This window comes from Mustela nigripes, chromosome 4, assembly GCF_022355385.1.
Source record: "Mustela nigripes isolate SB6536 chromosome 4, MUSNIG.SB6536, whole genome shotgun sequence".
Lineage (NCBI taxonomy): Eukaryota > Metazoa > Chordata > Mammalia > Carnivora > Mustelidae > Mustela > Mustela nigripes.
Genome location: NC_081560.1, coordinates 127,268,433 through 127,290,729, shown reverse-complemented (window position 1 = coordinate 127,290,729; position 22,297 = coordinate 127,268,433). Strand labels below are relative to the sequence as shown.

The window sequence follows — 22,297 nt, the reverse complement described above, 5'->3', positions numbered from 1 at the left end:
CCCAGAGTATGTGTCATTAAAGCATAAAATGTGTAACTGATCAGTAAATTGGCGGCTTCATGAGAAGTATAAAACCATACATGTGGTTTAGAGGACTTCTTTGCTTAATGGAGCCAGCCTTCAGTGGTAAAAGCGAGATGCTGTGCCAGATTCTGTTAGTTATAAAAATAAATTCTCATGAGACATTGAACTGAGCCCAAGTCACTGAATTGAAGGAATCTCCAAACCTTCCATTTGCACTGTGTGTTTCCAAAAGAGTTAAGCAATATAATATTGAGAATTATGAGTAGGAGGGGTTAATGAGCGGGTGAGTTTTTCCTCAGTTCTTCCACATTTCTTTAGAATAATATGTAAGCTTAGAAGAGGACATGTTCTGAATGTCTGAATTTAAATGTACACTAGGAATGAAAATCTTCACCCTTGTGGGAGTAGCTGCTAATCCAAGGACTGGATTATAGCACTGGCCCGGGCACGGCATGAAGAGGAGCATAAAAGATGAAGCAGATTCTCATTTCCTCTTCGCGTGTCACTATTATTCTGCACCAGGGCTTTCTGGGAGCGAAACTGTACTCAACTTTGACATAGACCGCTAGCCCTTGGCAGGCATTCCAAATCTCTGTGACCAACTCGGTTTGTTTGCTAGAGTTGTAGAAGTAGAGAGGACCAAGTGCGTGCTTGCTCTCCCCCAGCGAGTGTGCTTACCTCATTTGTGTGTTTCTCGTCCCATTGCCAGATGAATGCTGGTATTAAATCCATCTTTCCCAGTGGGAGGTCTGCCTCATGGTTGCTCCGGTGTTTGGGGTATCTATGAGTCCCATGAACGTTCTTAAAAGGCACCAGAATTCGTACCTTTGCCATGGATAAAAATGTATACAGATATATGCCATATCCCACTGCAGATACTTAAATGTGGGGTATTAAAAATATTTTTCCCATGATACCTTTTGAGAATTCAAAGTAATTGTGAAAATTGTGGAAAAAAATATCCAAAATGAACTAGGTGCTTTTATCCATAATGAAGAGAACTCCAGATGTGGACACATTTAGTTGCAGATATGTTTTAAATAGGCAGTATTAAATATTTTCCTAAAGTCTCAAAAGGTACCAAGATTTTGCATCTCATGGAAAAAGTGTACTCTTCTTTCTAAATGCTCTTGTGGAAATATTTTTAAAGTTTATATATTGTGCATAATATGGCATAAAAATTGTATTACTTCATTGGCTTGTTTGCCATGATATATTGTGCATGATAAAATGTTTTCAGTTGCTTTGCTTGCTTATGGTAACCATGACCCATATTTTCTGCTTTTTTTCCCCTTTGTGTGTATGTACACATGCATTTTTAAATCATTTCATATTCCATTTTCTTTTTTCCTCACCAAAAGGAATATGCTGCATGGAAACAATAAATGCAAACATTCCTTTTCTTTGTTTTATTTTTTTTTTTCTTTTAAACTTCTGACTCAGAAAATTTCTTGCTCTTATTGGCTTTTTATGGGTGTGAAGCATAACCGAATTGTGCATGGAAGGTACAGATTTAAAATCCAGTGGCTTCACAGTTTGCACATCAGTTGCCTGTCACCTAAAAGTTAACTTGGATTCTGCATGAAATAGGCTTGAGTAGTTTTCTAAAAAAGAGTTCTAGATATTTAACGTATAGTGACACATCGATACGGTTCTAAGTAGATGCAATCAGTATCACCGAAAGGTTCGAGCAGAGGGAACGTTAGACATTGCTAAAATGAAAGTTATACGGTTGCACAAAACAAACTTGTACCTATACAGGCAAAACAGAGTGGCTGCTGATATTTCAAAACCAGCACATAAGAAAGTCAATAGGAAGTAAGGCAACGGTTTTCCATTGTGGTTATTTTTCTCATCATTAATTCTTTCCTCATGTTTTCTGTTTCTCATTGTCGGCCTCTTTGGTTGCGATGTGCTTTTTCTGTCTTTCATTTCACATTGCTCTGTTTTTTTCTTTGTTTGTTTGTTTATTTTTAACTTTGGATTAGTTATGTCCGTGGAATTTTTTTTTTCCTCTTTTACTTTTGCCTCTTCCATTCTAAATCATGCAAACAATTGTACTTGCTTTTGTAATATTTCAAAGTTTACTGACCAATTTTTTTCTCTGGTCTCTCTGTTTCTCAACCATTTTTGTTGATTTTTGTGTTTGATTTCATTTTAAAATTTAAGAAACAGTTGAACGGAGTGCAGGAGCAACAAGATCCCTCCCCACCACTTACTCATACAAGCCATTCTTTTCTACAAGACCATACCAGTCCTGGACAACAGCTCCGGTGACAGTGCCTGGGCCAGCCAAGTCAGGCTTCACTTCCTTATCAAGCTCTTCCTCTAACACGCCATCAGCTTCTCCGTTAAAATCAATATGGTCTGTTTCGACTCCTTCTCCAATCAAATCCACATTAGGCGCATCAACTACATCTTCAGTTAAATCCATTAGTGATGTGGCATCTCCAATTAGATCCTTTCGGACAATGTCTTCACCGATAAAAACAGTGGTGTCACAATCTCCATACAATATCCAAGTTTCCTCTGGTAACCTCGTTAGAGCTCCCACAGTCCCAGAGGCCTCGCCTTTAAAAGGGCTGGCATCCAGTTCTACGTTTTCCTCCCGCACCTCTCCAGTGACTACAGCAGGGTCTCTTCTGGAGAGGTCGTCCATTACTATGACACCCCCTGCCTCCCCCAAGTCAAACATTAATATGTATTCCTCAAGTTTGCCATTTAAGTCAATTATTACATCAGCAGCACCGCTAATATCTTCACCTCTAAAGTCAGTGGTGTCTCCAGCTAAATCAGCAGTTGATGTCATTTCATCGGCGAAAGTCACGATGGCCTCTTCTCTCTCATCACCTGTGAAACAGATGCCTGGACACGCAGAGGTAGCATTGGTCAACGGCTCTATTTCCCCTCTCAAGTATCCGTCATCGTCAATGTTAATTAACGGATGCAAAGCCACTGCCACGTTACAGGAAAAAATTTCTACAGCTACAAACTCTGTGAGCTCTGTGGTTAATGCAACCACTGACACAGTTGAGAAAGTGTTTTCTACCACAACAGCAATGCCATTTTCCCCACTCAGGTCATACGTTTCTTCGACACCATCAGCTTTTCAGTCTCTAAGAACTCCTTCCGCAAGTGCACTCTATACATCCCTTGGGTCGTCGATATCTGCAACTACCTCATCTGTAACTTCGTCGATAATAACAGTGCCAGTATACTCTGTAGTCAATGTTTTGCCGGAACCAGCATTAAAGAAACTTCCAGACTCTAGTTCACTTACAAAATCAGCAGCAGCCTTGCTGTCCCCCATTAAAACATTGACTACGGAGACACGTCCTCAGCCCCATTTCAATCGAACTTCATCTCCAGTTAAGTCGTCTTTGTTCCTTGCACCCTCTGCCCTTAAGCTGTCTACACCATCCTCTTTATCTTCCAGTCAGGAGATATTAAAAGACGTGGCCGAAATGAAAGAAGACCTCATGCGGATGACTGCGATCCTGCAAACAGACGTGCCTGAGGAGAAGCCATTCCAACCCGAGCTCCCCAAAGAAGGGAGAATCGACGATGAAGAACCTTTCAAAATCGTTGAGAAAGTAAAGGAAGACTTAGTGAAAGTGAGCGAAATCCTTAAGAAAGATGTGTGTGTAGATAACAAAGGACCGCCCAAATCGCCAAAGAGTGACAAAGGACTCTCTCCCGAAGACGACTGGATAGAGTTTAGTTCGGAAGAAATAAGGGAGGCGAGGCAGCAAGCTGCGGCGAGCCATTCTCCGTCTCTGCCCGAGAGAGTACAAGTGAAAGCAAAAGCGGCCTCCGAGAAGGATTATAACTTGACCAAAGTTATTGATTACTTAACAAACGATATTGGGAGTAGTTCATTGACAAATTTAAAGTACAAGTTTGAGGACGCAAAGAAGGATGGCGAAGAGCGACAGAAAAGGATCTTGAAGCCAGCGATCGCTTTGCAGGAACACAAACTCAAAATGCCGCCAGCCTCCATGAGGCCCTCCACCTCTGAGAAAGAGTTGTGTAAAATGGCCGACTCCTTTTTCGGAACAGATACCATTTTAGAGTCTCCGGATGACTTTTCTCAACACGACCAGGACAAAAGCCCCTTGTCTGACAGTGGCTTTGAGACAAGAAGTGAGAAAACTCCTTCAGCCCCACAGAGCGCTGAGAGCACTGGTCCTAAGCCACTCTTTCACGAAGTCCCCATCCCTCCTGTCATCACAGAAACAAGAACTGAAGTGGTGCATGTTATCAGGAGCTATGAGCCCTCAGCGGGAGATGCTCCCCCAGGTCCCCCGGAGGAGCCCGTGTCCCCGAAACCGTCGCCTACTTTTACGGAACTGGAACCAAAACCCACCACCTCTAGTATTAAGGAAAAAGTTAAGGCGTTCCAAATGAAAGCCAATGGTGACGACGACGACCACAGCCGAGTTTTGAGCAAAGGCATGCGTGTTAAAGAAGAGACCCACATAACCACAACCACCAGAATGGTCTATCATTCCCCACCAGGCAGCGAAGGTGCCTCCGAAAGAATCGAGGAAACCATGTCAGTCCACGACATCATGAAGGCCTTTCAGTCCGGGCGGGACCCTTCCAAAGAACTGGCAGGTCTGTTTGAGCATAAGTCGGCGGTGCCTCCAGATGTTCACAAGTCTGTGGCTGAAACCCCAGCCCAGCATGCAGAGAAGGACAACCAAATGAAACCCAAACTGGAGCGTATAATAGAAGTCCACATCGAAAAAGGTAACCAAGCTGAGCCCACTGAAGTCATTATTAGAGAAACCAAAAAGCATCCAGAGAAGGAAATGTATGTATATCAGAAAGACTTATCCCGGGGAGATATTAACCTAAAAGAGTTTCTGCCAGAAAAACACGATGCTTTTCCTTGTCCAGAGGAGCAGGGTCAGCAAGAAGAAGAAGAGCTTACTGCCGAAGAGTCGTTGCCTTCTTATCTGGAGTCTTCCAGAGTGAACACTCCTGTGTCCCAAGAAGAAGATAGTCGCCCTAGTTCTGCTCAACTCATATCTGATGACTCTTATAAAACATTGAAGCTTTTAAGTCAACACTCCATAGAATACCATGACGATGAGTTGTCAGAACTAAGAGGGGAGTCTTACAGGTTTGCTGAGAAAATGCTTCTGTCAGAAAAGCTAGATGTGTCTCATTCTGATACCGAGGAATCGGTTACAGACCATGCAGGACCCCCTAGCTCAGAGTTACAGGGGTCTGATAAGCGGTCCAGAGAAAAAGTAGTCACTGCCCCCAAAAAAGAAATCCTCTCCAAAATCTATAAAGATGTGTCTGAAAATGGTGTAGGTAAAGTGTCTAAAGATGAGCATTTTGATAAAGTGACAGTGTTGCACTGTTCTGGCGATGTTAGTAGTCCAAAACATGCCATGTGGATGCGCTTTACTGAGGACAGATTAGACAGAGGTAGAGAGAAGTTGATATATGAAGATAGGGTGGACAGGACTGTGAAGGAAGCTGAAGAAAAACTGACTGAAGTGTCACAGTTTTTTCGTGACAAAACCGAAAAGCTGAACGATGAACTGCAGTCCCCGGAGAAAAAGCCACGCCCTCGAAATGGCAAAGAGTACTCTTCTCAGAGCTCTCCGGGGAGCAGCCCCGAGAAAGTCCTGCTGACAGAACTGGTAGCATCCAGTGACGAGTGGGTTAAGGCAAGGCAGCATGGCCCTGACGGACCAGGCGTCCCCACAGCCGATGAGCAGAAAGCAGCCAGTCCGCCCAGCAGCCCGGAGAAGAAGGTTCTGTCCCCACAGCCTGACGACAGCAAGCCCACAGAGGAGACCCAAGAGAGCGTTTCACAGAGCAAGGCACCAGCGGGGCCCCAGTCTGGGTTTCAGCTCAAACAATCCAAGCTCAGTTCCATTAGATTAAAATTTGAACAAGGCGCACAGGCAAAAAGCAAGGATGTGTCTCAAGAAGAAAGAAAGCCAGAGGGCCAGTCGAGAATCCCCGTGAAAAAAATCCAGGAGAGCAAGCTGCCCGTCTACCAAGTGTTTGCTAGAGAAAAGCAGCTGAAGGCTGTAGACCTCTCAGACGAAAGAGGATCCGCGCAGAACGATCTGATGGTACTCAAGGCTAAAGACGAGCACGCGCAGAGCGGCGAGCTTGTCGTAAATGATTCTGGATCCGAGGATGTGAAAACACAGAGGACTGAAATGTCAAGTAAAGCCATGCCTGACTATTTTTCTGAGCAACAGGCTAAAGACTTGGCCTGTCATGTGACCTCAGATGTAGCAACTAAGGGACCATGGGACAAAAAGGTCTTTAGAACATGGGAAAGTTCTGGAGCCACAAACAATAAGTCTCAGAAAGAAAAACTCTCGCATGTTCTTGTTCACGATGTAAGAGAGAATCACGTTGGTCACCCTGACAGTAAGATTGTTGGTCAGAGGCATGAGTTTATGTCTGTGACTGAGAGAGAACACAAGTTGTTAACGAATGGCTCTCTCTCAGAAATTAAGGAAATGACTGTAAAATCTCCCTCCAAAAAGGTCTTATATAGGGAATATGTTGTGAAAGAAGGGGGACGGCCGGCTGGGCCCCTGGAACAAGCTCCGAGGAGGAGTGAGAGCTCAGCCGTGTCGCACATCCCGGTCAGAGCCGCGGAGGGAAGGAGGATGCTGTCATCTGATATCCCCGATGGCTTTTGCGAGCAGTCGACATTCCCCCAACAGGAACTATCGCAAAAGTTGCCCCGGTCCAGTATGAGTAAAGAGACGGTTGAGACACAGCACTTTAATTCTATAGAAGACGAAAAAATTACCTATTCAGAAATCAGCAAGGTTTCCAAACGTCAGAGTTACGTAGGCTTATGCCCTCCTCTCGATGAAACCGAAACCTCTCCCACCAAATCTCCTGATTCCTTAGAGTTTAGCCCAGGAAAGGAGTCTCCCTCGAGTGATGTGTTCGACCACAGTCCCCTTGACGGATTGGAAAGAGTTTCTCCACTAGCCCAGACAGAGGGAGGGAAAGACATAAAAACTTTACCGGTGTATGTCAGTTTTGTACAGGTGGGGAAGCAGTATGAAAAGGAGATACAACAAGGAAGTATAAAAAAGATCATAAGTCAGGAGTGTAAGACAGTACAAGAGACCAGGGGGACCTTTTATACAACTAGGCAGCAAAAGCAGCCTCCTTCTCCCCAAGGTAGTCCAGAAGACGACACTCTAGAGCAAGTTTCCTTTCTAGACAGCTCTGGGAAAAGCCCTTTAACCCCAGAAACGCCCAGTTCAGAGGAAGTAAGTTACGAATTTACGTCTAAGACACCAGACTCGCTCATAGCTTACATACCAGGCAAACCCAGCCCAATTCCTGAGGTTTCTGAGGAGTCTGAGGAGGAGGAGCAGGCCAAGTCAGCCTCCTTAAAGCAGACTACGGTGGAGGAAGTAACCGTTGACCACGAAACACCTACCGATGTCAGCAAAGACTCTAACCAAAGACCCAAAAGCAATCGAGTTGCCTATATTGAATTTCCCCCTCCGCCACCACTGGATGCAGACCAGATGGAGCCGGATAAGAAACCCCATTATCTCCCCGAAAGAGAGGCGGACATGATCGAAGTCAGTCTGCGGGATGAGCATGACAAGTACCAGCTGGCCGAACCGGTCATCCGAGTGCAGCCGCCCTCGCCAGTTCCCCCAGGGGCCGACGTCAGTGATTCGAGCGATGACGAGTCCCTCTATCAGCCCGTCCCCGTTAAGAAATACACCTTCAAATTAAAGGAAGTGGACGACGAACAAAAGGAAATGACAAAATCCAAAGCTCCTGCTGACAAGCCTTCCAGCCAGAAGGAACTGGAAACGAATGGCTCTGGAAAAGATCACGAGTTTGGCCTTGGCCTCGATTCACCTCAGAATGAAACCGCCCAGAATGGGAACAATGACCAGTCCGTCACGGAGTGTTCCATCGCCACCACGGCCGAGTTTTCTCATGACACCGACGCCACAGAGATCGACTCTCTGGACGGCTACGACCTGCAAGACGAAGACGATGGCTTGACGGAGAGTGATTCGAAACTCCCAAGTCAAACCATGGAAATTAAGAAAGATGTCTGGAACACGGAGGGCATTCTGAAGCCAGCCGATCGCTCCTTTAGCCAAAGTAAACTTGAAGTTATCGAGGAGGAAGGAAGGGTGGGACCCGACGAAGACAAGCCACCTTCTAAAAGTTCCTCATCTGAAAAGACTCCTGATAAGACTGAGCAGAAATCGGGGGCCCAGTTCTTCACCCTAGAAGGCAGACATCCTGACAGATCAGTGTTTCCTGATACTTACTTCAGTTACAAAGTAGACGAAGAATTTGCCACTCCTTTCAAAACAGTAGCTACCAAAGGTCTAGATTTTGATCCTTGGTCTAATAACCGAGGGGATGATGAAGTTTTTGACGGTAAATCACGGGAAGATGAAACTAAGCCCTTCGGTCTGGCTGTGGAAGACCGCTCTCCAGCAACAACCCCTGATACAACGCCTGCCCGAACGCCAACTGACGAAAGTACCCCAACTAGTGAGCCTAACCCCTTCCCATTTCACGAAGGGAAAATGTTTGAGATGACTCGCAGTGGTGCAATTGACATGAGCAAGAGGGATTTTGTTGAAGAGAGGCTCCAATTTTTCCAGATTGGTGAGCATCCTTCTGAAGGGAAGTCAGGGGACCAGGGGGAAGGGGATAAAAGTATGGTCACTGCCACACCCCAGCCACAGTCAGGGGACACCACTGTAGAAACCAATCTAGAGAGAAATGTAGAGGCACCTCCAGTCGAACCCAACCCCAGCAGCCCGACCAGCGGAGAGTGTCAGGAAGGCGCAGCCAGTAGTGGCTCCCTGGAGAAATCGGCAGCAGCCACTGGTGCCTCTAAAGTTGACCCCAAGTTGCGCACGCCTATAAAAATGGGAATTTCTGCATCCACCATGACCATGAAGAAAGAAGGCTCTGGAGAAGTGACAGATAAGATAGAAGCTGTGATGACCAGTTGTCAGGGACTAGAGAATGAAACTATCACAATGATTCCAAGTACAGCCAATAGCCACATGGGCACTAGGCCTCAGGAAAAACACGATTTCCAGAAAGATAACTTTAATAACAACAACAATTTGGATTCTTCCACTATACAGACAGATAACATTACAAGTAATGTAGTTCTGACAGAACATTCTGCACCCACTTGTACCACAGAGAAAGCTAATCCAGTGAAAATCTCATCAGGAAAAAAGACAGGGGTACTGCAAGGACACTGTGTAAGAGATAATAAGCAGAAGGTTCTTGGAGAGCAGCAAAAGACCAAGGAACCGATAGGGATTAGGCGAAAATCCAAACTTCCCATAAAGGCCACCTCACCAAAAGATACCTGCCCACCAAGTCATATGCCAAACATGAAAGTGAGTAAAACGAAGCAGGTCAGTCAATCTGAGAAAACCAAAACCCTTATTGCTTCTTCATGTGTAGACGTAAAGTCCAGAATTCCAGTAAAAGACACACACAGGGATAACGCAGTTAGGAGAGCATGTGCCACACAAAAGCAAGGGCAGCCAGAGAAAGGCAAGGCCAAACAGCTTCCATCCAAGTTGCCAGTAAAGGTAAGACCCACCTGTGTCACCAGCACCACCAGCACCACCACCAGCACCACCACCAGCACCACCACCAGCACCACCACCAGCACCACCACCACCACCACCACCACAATAAAAGTTAGGAAAAGTCAGCTTAAGGAAGTATGTAAACATTCCATTGAATATTTTAAGGGAATTAGTGGTGAGACCTTAAAGCTTGTGGACCGCCTCTCGGAAGAAGACAAAAAGATGCAGTCCGAGTTGTCCGATGAGGAAGACAGTACCTCAAGAAACACGTCGTTGTCCGAGACTTCCCGGGGTGGCCCGCCTTCAGTTACAACGAAGTCTGCTAGAGATAAGAAAACAGAGGCAGCACCTTTAAAATCAAAGAGTGAAAAGGCCGGCAGTGAGAGAAGGAGCAGTAGGAGGACTGGTGAGGACGAAGGCAGTCAGGTCTCTCGAGCACTCTTTGCTCACATCCTGGAGAACGAGCGTAGTTCGTAAACACTTTCCGACTCGTAGAGCCTAGTGCATGCCCTGTCGTGATTGCCTGTGCGGTGACTTAACTGTAGTTTCTCATTCTGTCATTGTCATCTGTGTGTGCTGTCTCTACACTCTTCTCTCTCCCTGTCAACCAAATGACACCGTAGGCAGCTAGGGAAGCATGCTGAAGATATTGGTGTCATTCAAGATAAGCAGCTTTTTTCTTTCTTTTTTTAATGTACTAATGATTCTGTCAAAGTCAAAGCTCAGATGCTGAAATCCCATCATGGTGTTTTCACCGACGCGATGATTCTGTAACCGTTGTCCGGTAGCTAGCTCGTCAGCATGTTCGATTCCATCACATTGAGCATCCATGTAGTCTCACATCTGGCCGGGGCAGGTGACGATCAAGTGAGCCATGTGCAAAGACAAGTGTTCATGTAGGTGACTAGGACACATGTAAGTGTACAGTGTTAGCATTAGTCTCTCTGTAAAATCTGAGTACTGCTAAAAAAACAATTTTCCGGTATCGTGTCTTTCTTGATGATTATTTTAATTAAGAAATTGTAAATCGTAGGTCCACAGAGTCCATGTGAACGGACAGATATCAGGATGGCAATAGTAGCCGATCACCTGGGACTTAGTTGGACAGGTAAGTGTGTACCTTCCTGAGTGAAACAAATACCATTTCTTAATTTCTTTGTCTGACTCACAAGGGGTTCGTTATAAAAAAGAGAAACAAGCAACAAGTAGAAAACAAAACGAGACATTTTTATCTTCCACAACTCTACCTACCCAGAGAAAATTACCGATAATACCTTACATCCTGTGTTTTTCAAAGCTTTTTCGATGCATATACACTAAAGAATAGAAATTTAAATCTTCCTTTACCGTAAATGTAGGCACTTTCTTCAAACTGCCATTTCTGATAATAGAAGGTAACATTTTACCTAGTAGTAAATTTATTTTCTGGGGTCAAAAAAAAAAAAACTAAGGCCTATGACTTTTAAATAATCCAAAATTTTAAACATGGTCTATTCCCTTAGAGCAGCTCTCTTAGGCAACCGTTCAATTAACCCATGCCTGTGCTTCCCAAATTTTTTTTTTTTAAGACTTTATTTATTTTATTTGACAGACAGGGATGTGCTTCCCAAATGTTAATCGCTCTTGAGTCATCTTCACAGTTTTTATGATATACACAGACTATCTGTTTGTTTACCTGAAGCTTTTTTTTAAGTGGACTCACTCTTACGCCCAAAGATTTATTTAAAAGGAAATTTACCTCTTTGCTAAAGGAAAACAAAGATCATTTTCATTAACTACATAAACAAGAAAACAAGGGAATGAGAGGAAGTTGAAAATCTGAATTACAATTTTTTAAGTAGGATACAAGTTCAGAAACCCATTCAGTTTACAAAAGTCATTGGATTTGGTGAGATAAATGAAACTGTTTATAATCCGTGGGTAGAAAAGGAATGTTTAGCTTGATTTCACTTCATTATAGATGAAGATAAGATTCTGTGTCATTTGGTCAATTCTGCTTTGTAGATTTCACATTAACTAGGCCTCCAAAATCTTACGTCACACAAATCAGAGAAATGTCAAGTTCTAGAGGTTGAGTGTATTTTTTAATACATAGTCCAAAAAACAGAATAGCTTAAAATATAAAGGTTAACCATTGTCATACCTAAGTCATCTTGTATACCCTCCATGATATTCTATGCTCAGGGAAGTGATTATCTCTGTTATTAAAAGGGAGAATATGAAACCAGATAATGGCAAACAAGGTCAGCTACATTTTCTTCCTTTAAATGGCCTAAGTCCTGCCCTCACCCCCAACTTCTTATCTCCCTCTTATCTCCCTCCACCCAGCCTCTGCTCTCAGGCACGCTGCTAGTGATACTCTGAGAAGACAGGTAGTTGGTCACCCTTAGCAACTTGTTGAGACTTAACAATTCGTTATGAATAAATATTTGCTAACATAAAATTAATAATAAGTATATTTTAACATCAGACATTATGATCTGAAAATATATTGGAGTAAATGTTGGTTTTGCAGTGTTATATGCCCATACTATTAGATTACTTACCTTAGACAAATCCAGTCATTAAGTCTGTCAGAGCAAATTTTTGGAGAAGATGTGACATAAAGCTATTAAACTGTAAAATTCTTAGTGACAGTGTGTCTTTGCTTGTCCCTGGCTCACTAGACAAAGGACACAGTTGGGTCATAAAGGGCTTGTTGGGCAGTAAGGAGTATTGTCTCTTAAAGCACAAAGGAATGAAGATCTTAGAAAGATATTTAACTTTTATAATTCGAATTACTATCTGCTCAGTGAAGATTACCATTAAAATTATCATTTAGAAGAGCAAAATTAATCCTGTTCCTCAAAACCACTGTGAACATCTTCATGTACCTTGATTTTTGTATAAAAAGCTTTAAAATGTTATATACACCATATAATTTTTTGGTTTTTTTGTTTGTTATTAACTAGTTTCCACAAAATGGCGTATTCTATGATCTTGGTTCTCACGGATAAATAACATCCAGTATACATATTTTATAACCGTGTTTTTCTAACTTTGGATCACAGTGCACTCCTGAGTCATGAAATCAATACATAACTTTGGTTTTGTTTTTAACAGACTACAATGGAGAGAAATGTCTGTGTCTCGTGTGTATTAAGGCTAAGTTTTGCTTCTTGATGATCTGGTTTCATTTATATAAACATTGCCCTCTACAATGTACATCTAACTGCAGACCATGATCAAAACAGTTCACAAGCTGCTGTATTAACTCAATGAACTCTTCTTTTGTTCAACACTTGGATTGTTTTCCATTTTTCAATAGTACAAGCCTGAGATAAACACTCGTGTGTAAATCATTGTGCCCAGCCCAGTGTATCATCACGATAGTTCCTAGAGTGAAATCACGAGTTTTTTGAGCCTCTGAATGCATTTCTCCAAATGCTAGAAATAGTTCAGCCGGGTAGTATATTAACCAATTCCTTTTCCCTGGGAGGGTTTTTTTTCCCCCCATTTATATCTGGAATCACTTAAAATAATTACCTGAGGACTTTTTTTTAACTATACAGGAAATATACAGTGAAAAGTGAGGCTCCCTCTCATCTTCGACTCCTGGTTTCCTCTGCCAAGGCAGCCACTGATTGTCACACGTTTCTTGCCAAAGACACTCTGATTAACAAGGTTGAGTGTACAGGTATAGACATTTAGATGGACACAGAGCTATTTCCATTTTCTTTGTTATACATGTGGCTGCATAGTGTAGACAGCAATCTGGACTGTGGTCATCATTTAACCTCCCACAGGGAATTCCTGAAGGCACACTCCCAGCATCTCTTGTGCCGTGTTCGCGGGTGTGTATCCCAGCCTATCTTACACGAGGCTTGAACAAAATACAAAGAATAATTTGGCCGAATGAAAAGAATCCAGCAACATCCTTTGTACAGCTCAAGAATCTTTATAAAAGAGTCTCTCCAGAGAAATGTAATTGTAGCTAAGCAGTTAGGTCAGGAGAGTGAAGTCACAGCCGGTGTGTCATCACTGTTCCCTGTAAAAGCAAGCATGTAAGGAGTCATGCTTGAGGCTGGACTGGGTTTTACGATGCAGTTCCTTTTTGTGTGTATGTAACAGTCGAGCATTACGTTTAATGAAACATAGGTGATAAAAGCAGAATGTGAAATCTTAGTAACTCTTTTTCTTTTCTACAGAACTGGCAAGGGAACTGAATTTTTCAGTGGATGAAATCAATCAAATACGTGTGGAAAATCCAAATTCTTTAATTTCTCAGAGCTTCATGTTATTAAAAAAATGGGTTACCAGAGACGGAAAAAATGCTACAAGTATGCTGACATTATATTACTTTGACTTTCAAAACTGCCTATAGTATTTTAGATAAGCCTACTATTAATAAACTAGAGTAATCATAAAGTAATAAGTCTTTTGAAGTTCCACTTGTTTAATTTAGCACTAGTATTTTAAACACCTGTCTTTGGGAAGCTTCTTAAGAAAGCAAGTGGTAGTGAATTTTTGGCATTTTTGTCGTTAGTTCTCTCCCTGACCATCAAAAGTGAAAATCGAATTCTAGCTGCTAAATCCTGGGGTAGTAGTCAGAAGCACTCGGAGGCTACTGCTGTGGCCAGAGCTAGATGCACAGGAGAGAGAGAAAGGGGGATAGAATCAAATCATTCAGCCTCATCTGTGCTGCAGAGAGATCTCCAATATTTTGGGGTTCCTTTTGGTTTGATGGTGTTGGGGTGGGGGGAGGGGAGAGTTGCTGTACTATGACAAGTGCCAACGCAGGACAATGTGGAGTAAGTTACTGCAGGGTTTGCCTGTGTCAGCCTGACCTTAGTAAGTCATTAAAATGCTAAGCATCAAATATGAGGGTGATCTGTTTTGACAGTCAAAAAGCAGAAGAACATGTTTAAAATTTTAATAGATCCCCTTGTAACTAAAAAGAGTCTGGCTATTTGGAGGCTCATCTGCTCAGCATCTTACAGTGGAATGAATGTTGCTGCCACCCCACACAGCTTCACCAAGTGATTCTTAAGACCCGGACAGGACTTCCCTGTAACAGCGAGCTTTCTGAGCCCTCCGGATGGTGATTTGGCAGAGTAATCATAAAGTAATCATAAAGCAGGGAGGAGGAGCTAAAACTCTAGGAGGGTGCAGATCGCTGTGCTTTTGTGTGGATATTGTGGTGACGGCAGAAAATAATTTAATCGGGTTTTCAACCCTGTTTTCTCCTTTTTCAGCTGATGCCTTAACTTCGGTCTTGACAAAAATTAATCGAATAGATATAGTGACTCTCCTAGAAGGACCAATATTTGATTATGGAAATATTTCAGGCACCAGAAGTTTTGCAGATGAGAACGATGTTTTCCATGACCCTGTTGATGGTAATTGAATTTAGTGTTCCTATTTACTTAATCATTTGATAAAATTTGAAAGTGTGTAGGATGAGGCAGTCGCTTAAAACTAACTAAATTGTGATTTGCTTGACTTAATTTCTCGTTTTCACAGCTCTTTCTCTGCTAGAGTCTGCAAATAAAACACTCTGCTAGAACAAACTTAATAAATGTCTGTTACAGAAAATACAAATAACAGTGTATAAAAGCATAAATTAATTGAAAGAGTTGGTATTTCGAATATTTTACATGACCAAGTGGAAGAAAATTTAATCTCTAGAGAATGAATTGTTTTTGTCATTTTCACATTAACCTAAAAAACTAGTGAACTCTTTTATTCACATATTGATAAGACCAAACTCTAAGCTATCTTAGATCAAACAACCAAATTACTGGGTCAAGTTTTAGCATATAGTATACACATTGTTAAATAAAATGGTGAGTTCCTGTTCTAGGGCCAAGTATTTAAGCAAGTACTGAAAAAGTCTAGTGCATCACTCAAAACTATTTTTTACTTATTTAGCATTATTTTAATTTTGTATGGTTCCAATTATTGTTTGGAAAAACCCTGCCTGATCTATCATGTATAAAAGTCAGTGTCATTTCTAACTCAGGGAGCACAGATGTCACTAATAACATAGTAAGTCCTTTTCAACATTAGCTTACTTTATATAATAATATTGTCATCTTTCCTTCATTGTGTAAATTGAGGCTTTTTTAAAATCAAAGTATCAAGTAAAGTATAACAAATATCTCGCTATGTTTTTCAAGGTGCTTGTCTTCCTTTACAAATGGAAATTTATTCCTATAATGAGTTTTGAGTAAAGAAAGAAGAGCTTGGGTTATTTTTCTACTCGGTTTTGAAAAATACGATGTTTTTTCCCCCATTTTTAAACTGGCAGAGTTAGATTAACAAAAACCAACAGCTTCTAGTTCTACATATATTATGTAACAAAGTTGTCAAATTCTTTAAAAAGTTTCTGCTTGCTAAAGTTAAAGCCAACAGAAAATTTAAAGCATACCTTATTATTTACATAACATTACGGTGATAGGGAATAATGTCAAAATTCGTTTCATTTTAAGCTTATATATGCCACAGAACCTTGGAAAAAAGCTCTCTTCAAGCCCTCATCTTACATGTGAGGCCATGTAATGGTAGCCAGTCTCTTTTTGCACTAGCAGTAGATCATTGTTATATCAAATTCTGAATTATTGCCAAGTTATAGTTTATGGAATCTTTTGATATTCTTTTTTGGGAAAAAATTAAGAAAATAGCTAACAAGGAGGGAAAAAAAAGAAGGAAAATAACTAACAAGCAAGATCACCAGAAAATAATGGAAATAGTCCATCGAATTGAAAGCTTTATTTTTAACATTTTAAAAATCAGAATATCATTAAATAAATTCACAAGAGTTCTTCATGGTCGCATCTTAATATTTTTTATTTCTTATTTTAAAAATTCATAGGGAACTTTAGGAAGGTGTGTATGAAGTAAATTTCACTTAGGCAGATTATCAACCTCAGCTAATCTCAACCAGCTTTTCAATAACATTCTGGTTTGTAGGTGACTAGACTTACCTATAGCAGTTTGAATTTACAACAAAAGCTAAGATAGTATTTGTCATGGACTGATGGGAAAATTAGGCTGTAGTTTTGCGGACCATCCATTCAGAAAATGTGCGTGGCTGCCTTTTTTTCCTGTCTCTCCTCTTCGCTGAACTTTTTTACGAAACCTCCTTTCCTCACCATGACCAGACCATTGTCGACTTCTCTCTCTGCTGAAGGAGAAAAATATTCCCTTTGTCCCCACAGCAAAGGTTAAAACAAGGGAATTATTCCCTACTTCCCCTCTCTGTAGGCTGGTAAATAAACCTCCGTGTTTCACAGTATTGTCATGGTTATCCGGAGAGCTCTTTGCAAAGGGCTTTCTTCCTTGTCTCTGTTGTGTATCATTTTTTTTTTCTCTTTATTTGACTTGTGGTTCTGAGTGGACCCCTTTCACCAAGTTCACTAAGACCTTCATATACACCGCAAACCTTTCATCTCTGTGACATTATGATACCTGAAAATTTTCCTTGGAGTCTTTTCTACTTTATCTGCCTTTCAAATCCTTTTTCTAACATCATTTTAGATTTTTTTTCCCAGTGCTACTGCTCTAAGATCTAATAATAATTTCCTTCCAAAAATTCAATTTATTTTTCCTCACGCTAAATTTCAAGTGAAAAAAATAAGAATTAGAGTTGGATAGCATTGTTCATATGGAAAGCTCTTAAAATAAGTTATAAGTGACTTATTATAAAAATTGGTTTCTTTTTGCTTACTATATGCAGTCCACCAAATATGGATTTTGCATGCTAAACGTACATAATAAATTTGGCATGGAATAAGTATATCTTATATAATGAGAGCTGACTTTGTATTGCATTGAATTAGTCTGTGTATTTAAGTTACTGTATTAAAATTATCAAAATTGATAGAAATCATTTATATCTTAATTAGTATTATTTTATTATAGTTTGCACTAGTCTTTTATTTCATTGTATTACATTTAATTAAACTAAACCAATAAATTTATGAACATTATTCTGTAACTCATCATACATTTTCATAATTTCATAATTTAATTCATTCCATGTGTTTTGTTTGCTGTACTCTAATTCATTCCAGTCAGTCCGAATGTACTGTCTTCCATAGGTTATCCTTCCCTTCAAGTGGAACTGGAAACTCCCACAGGGTTGCACTACACACCACCCACCCCTTTCCAGCAAGATGATTATTTTAGCGATATCTCTAGCATAGAGTCTCCCCTTAGGACCCCCAGTAGACTGAGTGATGGGCTAGTGCCTTCCCAGGGGAACATAGAGCATTCAGCAGATGGACCTCCCGTGGTAACTGCAGAAGACACTTCCTTAGAAGACAGCAAACTCGAAGACTCAATGCCTTTAACAGAAATGCCTGACGCAGTGGATGTAGATGAGAGCCATTTGGAGAATGTCTGTCTGAGTGAGTATCCTCAATACCTCGGAAGTATGTCTGAGGTCCCAAAAGATGTTAAACCAGCAAAGCCCTTGAAACAGCCTAGTAAAGTAGGAGTATGCTCTGAGCAGCAAGAGAAAGGAAAATCTGGTCCTGATGAGGAGATGACGGAAGAGAAACTCAAATCTCTATTTGAGGACGTTCAACTTGAAGAAGGAGTAGAGTCTGAGGAGATGACAGAAGAAAAAGTACAGGCTATTCTTAAAGGTGTTCAGCAAGCAGAACTGGAAATGTCTTCAATTTCAGGTTGGCAGAATGAGACATCAAGTGGAAACCTAGAGTCCCCTGCTCAGGCTCGAAGAATAACTGGTGGGTTACTGGAACGGCTGGATGACAGGTATGGCTCCATTTCGGAAAAAAGAGGAGCGAATCGCTGCTTACGCGTTAGTGAATCATTTGTTTTAAGTACCTGCTTTTTTAGCAAGTACTATTCTTTGCTAAATCGCCATTCCAGTTTGGGGATAGTATCTGCCTCTAAGGTTGGTTCATTCTGCTTATCCAGAGAGGGCAAGTTACATGACATCTGACTCTGGAACTCAGCTCAGTTCTCGAAGTCATAGTCATTAGTTCCAACAGGGTACTGGGCTCCACCCTGGGTGTGGACCCTACTTAAAACAAAACAAGGGTGTCTGGGTGGCTCAGTCAGTTGAGCATCTGCCTTCATCTCAGGTTGTGATCCCAGAGGCCTGGGATCAAGACCCACATCGGACTCCCTGCTTGATAGGAAGCCTCCTTCTCCCTCTGCCCCTCCCCCTGCTCATGCTCTCTCTCGCGCGCGCGAATAAATAATAATAAAATAAAAATCCTTAAAAAAACAAAACAAAAAAAAAACAACTACTGTTAGCCTGAAGTAAAATGCAGTTTTACATGCATGCCAAAGATGTTTACTTTAGAAAACTGCTCTTTTCTAGTTCATTACTTGTATTACTCCTTTCACAAAGCCAATAAGGAATGAGCTTTCAAAATAGTGTAATAAATGAAACCCCATGTCTTTTAGAAATATGAACATTTCTATTGTTTCCTGACCTCAAACGTAGTATGCTTATTATGCAAACTTTAAAATACAGATTTAAGAAATCAAAACCCCATCATTTAGCAATAACCACCATTGAAATTTGGGTGGATTTCTTTTACATACATCTTTCTAAATGTCTTTTTTTTAATTTTCTTTAATGATTTTATTTATTTGAGAGAGCGAGCGAGCGAGCATGAGAGGAGAGAGGTCAGCGGGGAAAGCAGACTCCCTGCTGAGCAGGGAGTCTGATGTGGGACTTCATCCCAGGACTCCAGGATCATGACCTGAGCCGAAGGCAGTCGCTTAACCAACTGAGCCACCCAGGCGCCCCTCTAAATTTCTTAATATAGAAAATGCAGAGAAACAAAAAGTCATCGGTTGTCCTACAGTACTAAGAAAACACTTAACATTGTATATCCTTCTTTTTTCCTACATGAACATTTTATGTAATTTACAATATTGCATATGTAATTTTTCACTCCAGATAATATTGCCGTAGTGGAAATTTGATTACAATCAAAATAATTCCCTAATCGTGAGTCTAGTTCTTTTTTGCAGTGGACTTAACTCTAGGAAGGTGAGAATCTAGGGCCCTTCAGACATTGGTTCATATCCCACAGCATTGGGTTTGCATTTTGTGGCTCTGGATGAATTCCTAAGCTCTAAGAATGTCCGTCTAATCAGCTTTAAAAACTGGAACCTCAAGCAGATTAACAGATTAAAAAAGAAAGCCTGTGGAATGGCTGGAGTGTAGAATGGCTATAGACATGACTGGTACAAATAGTCAATAGTTGGCATCATTTTTGCTTATGCATACATCAGATTAAAATACAGTGTACTTTAGTAGCAACTAGGGATAACCTCAGGGTTTTTTGCATCCAACTTGTTTCTTTCATAACCATATTTAATATTTTCGTATTGCTGATAAACTCCTTACTCGATAAATTCCCAAAGAGGGAGTTTATAACATTTTGCAAAAAGGAGTCTGCGAGATTCCTTTAGAAGAATGATAAGACCAAAGAATTCTGTGCTCAGCCTACCAGACTGTTGCAAAGACAACAAATAGTATTATTTTTGATGTCTGTGTTCTAATGTAATAACAATCTATAGTTGCATAGCAGGAAATAGATACATTTAGATTATAGCGTCTTCACACTGTGCTGGGACCGTTTGTCCTCACACATATTGAATAAGGTGTGCTGTTGATTGGGGATTGTTTATATAGAATCAGAATTTGATTTATAAGAATACACACCTACTTACATATGTATGATATAGATCTATATCATGCATATAAAATATTGTGCTAGTTTTCACCTTCAGAATTCTACAGGTAATAAAGACAGTAAAAACAGTGCGCAAGCTAGAAAATAAAAGTCTATATTGATACTAATTAAAATTGGAAATCAATTTAAAAGAAACTATTGGAAGAGAAAGATTGTTAACAATTGAAAGGAAAATAGTCCTCACAGAATTTGAGAAGTGACCGGTGAGCACCAGCGCCCGCTCACCAGTGGGAGTCAGCAGAGATCAGGGGAGGGGAAGGAGGAGACCCAAGTTAAGGGTGTTAGGGTTGCAAAATCAAGATGGCAGGATTCACAACTGGAAACTCATCCAAAGACTGGAGTGTCGGTACTTGGGGATGCCAGAGCTCTCATCACAGGAATGCGTTTGTTTCTCTGCCAGCAGTTTTTTCCACTGGCAATGTGAAAGCCTTTTGCAATATCCTCCTCTTTTACATTGGTGGGTCTGGAATTCTCCGTGAACCTCTCAGGATGACTTTTTAAAATCTCAAGTCCAAGTAGCTGTAGCAATGCAATTAAACAAAACAAAACAGAAATAAGGGCAGCATAGCTAGACAGTTTGGGAATTGGGGTGTGGGGGAAGCCTGGGGCCTCACCCCCAAACCCAAACCCATGATCGCCCTTCACATATTAGATTTTTTTCATGCCTTTCCATTTCATGCCTATAAAAGTGGCTTCAAACGTGGTTGTTAAAAATTTAGGGTTTCTGAAGCCCATATTCAGCCATGTATTACCATTATAAATTTCCACATTTTCTCGTTTGCAGCCCTGATCAGTGTCGAGATTCTATTACCTCATATCTCAAAGGAGAACCTGGAAAATTTGAAGCAAATGGGAGCCATGCAGAAGTCACTCCAGAGGCAAAGACAAAATCCTACTTTCCAGAATCCCAAAATGACATAGGGAAACAGAGTGTTAAGGAAACTCTGAAACCAAAAATACATGGATCTGCTCGTGTGGAGGAACCGGCATCATCGCTAACAGCCTATCAGAAAGCTCTAGAAGAAACCAGCAAGTTTGTAATAGAAGAACCTAAACCCTGTGTGCCTGTCAGTATGAAAAAGATGAGTAGGACTCCTCCGGCAGATGGCAAGCCAAGACTTAATGTGCACGAAGAAGAGGGGTCCAGTGGGTCTGAGCAAAAGGTATGCAGTCCGGTTATCTGATACACTGTCAGTTAAAACAACAGTACTAATGCTTCCCATTCTTTGATTAATCTTGTTGCTGGTTCTTTACTATTTCCCAATTATCAGTGCTAACACTAATGGTGGGGGTGAAGAAAGAACTAGGTAACACTCATGCTATTTGATTATATTTTCATTCACTGAGTAGGAAAAAGGAATATGCATGCCTTCAGCCATTTTTCCGGAGAAAAAAAGAACTACAGAGAAGTTACGCTTAAAGTCCAGTGGCAATTTTTGTCTAGGATTTGGATTTGGGCTTCCTAACTCCCAGCCCAGTTGTCTGTCTTATGGAAGGAGGATAATTATTCTGGCTTTTCTTGGTTCTTCTGCATAACTTAAAGAGTTTATAGATGTGACCCACCTAAGAGTTCTACCCTATAAAGGCTGTTATCTGAAAGTGTGTTTTCAAAATTAAAGAAACCCAGTGCCCAAGGCTGAAATGAGGTGGGTATATACAGTGTTGCTTGACTGCATTGAGAAATTTGAAGTTGGACTATCATTTTAATCATTTTTATATCTTAAGTTGAAAATTTTCTTAGTATTTGTTTCTTGTAATTTTGAAGCCTTAGTGTCCTAGAATTATTTGCTTTCACTTTGTACTTAAACATGTGTTTGTGGTAGATTTTTTTTTTCATCCTTTGAGATTTACCACTTTTAGATATTAAAAAAATTTGGAACTGAAATTTATAACTCACACACGGATAAAAGAAAATAAAAGTTAGTTCCATTTCCTACATTT

General features: G+C 40.9%; 1 protein-coding gene across 4 annotated transcripts in view; it reads left to right on the top strand.

The window, feature by feature from the left end:
* ANK3 (ankyrin 3) overlaps window positions 1–22,297 on the top strand; it is a 670,694-nt gene that overhangs the window by 623,607 nt on the left and 24,790 nt on the right. For 3 of the 4 annotated variants that reach the window (XM_059397461.1, XM_059397462.1, XM_059397460.1), the window contains 6 exons: window positions 2,194–10,038; window positions 10,666–10,740; window positions 13,820–13,951; window positions 14,867–15,010; window positions 18,302–18,392; window positions 21,141–21,519. In XM_059397461.1, the coding sequence (XP_059253444.1) occupies window positions 2,194–10,038; window positions 10,666–10,740; window positions 13,820–13,951; window positions 14,867–15,010; window positions 18,302–18,392; window positions 21,141–21,519 (8,666 nt within the window). Of the gene's footprint in view, window positions 1–2,193; window positions 10,039–10,665; window positions 10,741–13,819; window positions 13,952–14,866; window positions 15,011–17,713; window positions 18,023–18,301; window positions 18,393–21,140; window positions 21,520–22,297 lie in introns of all 4 variants that reach the window. The other variant, XM_059397463.1, reaches the window with a different exon arrangement.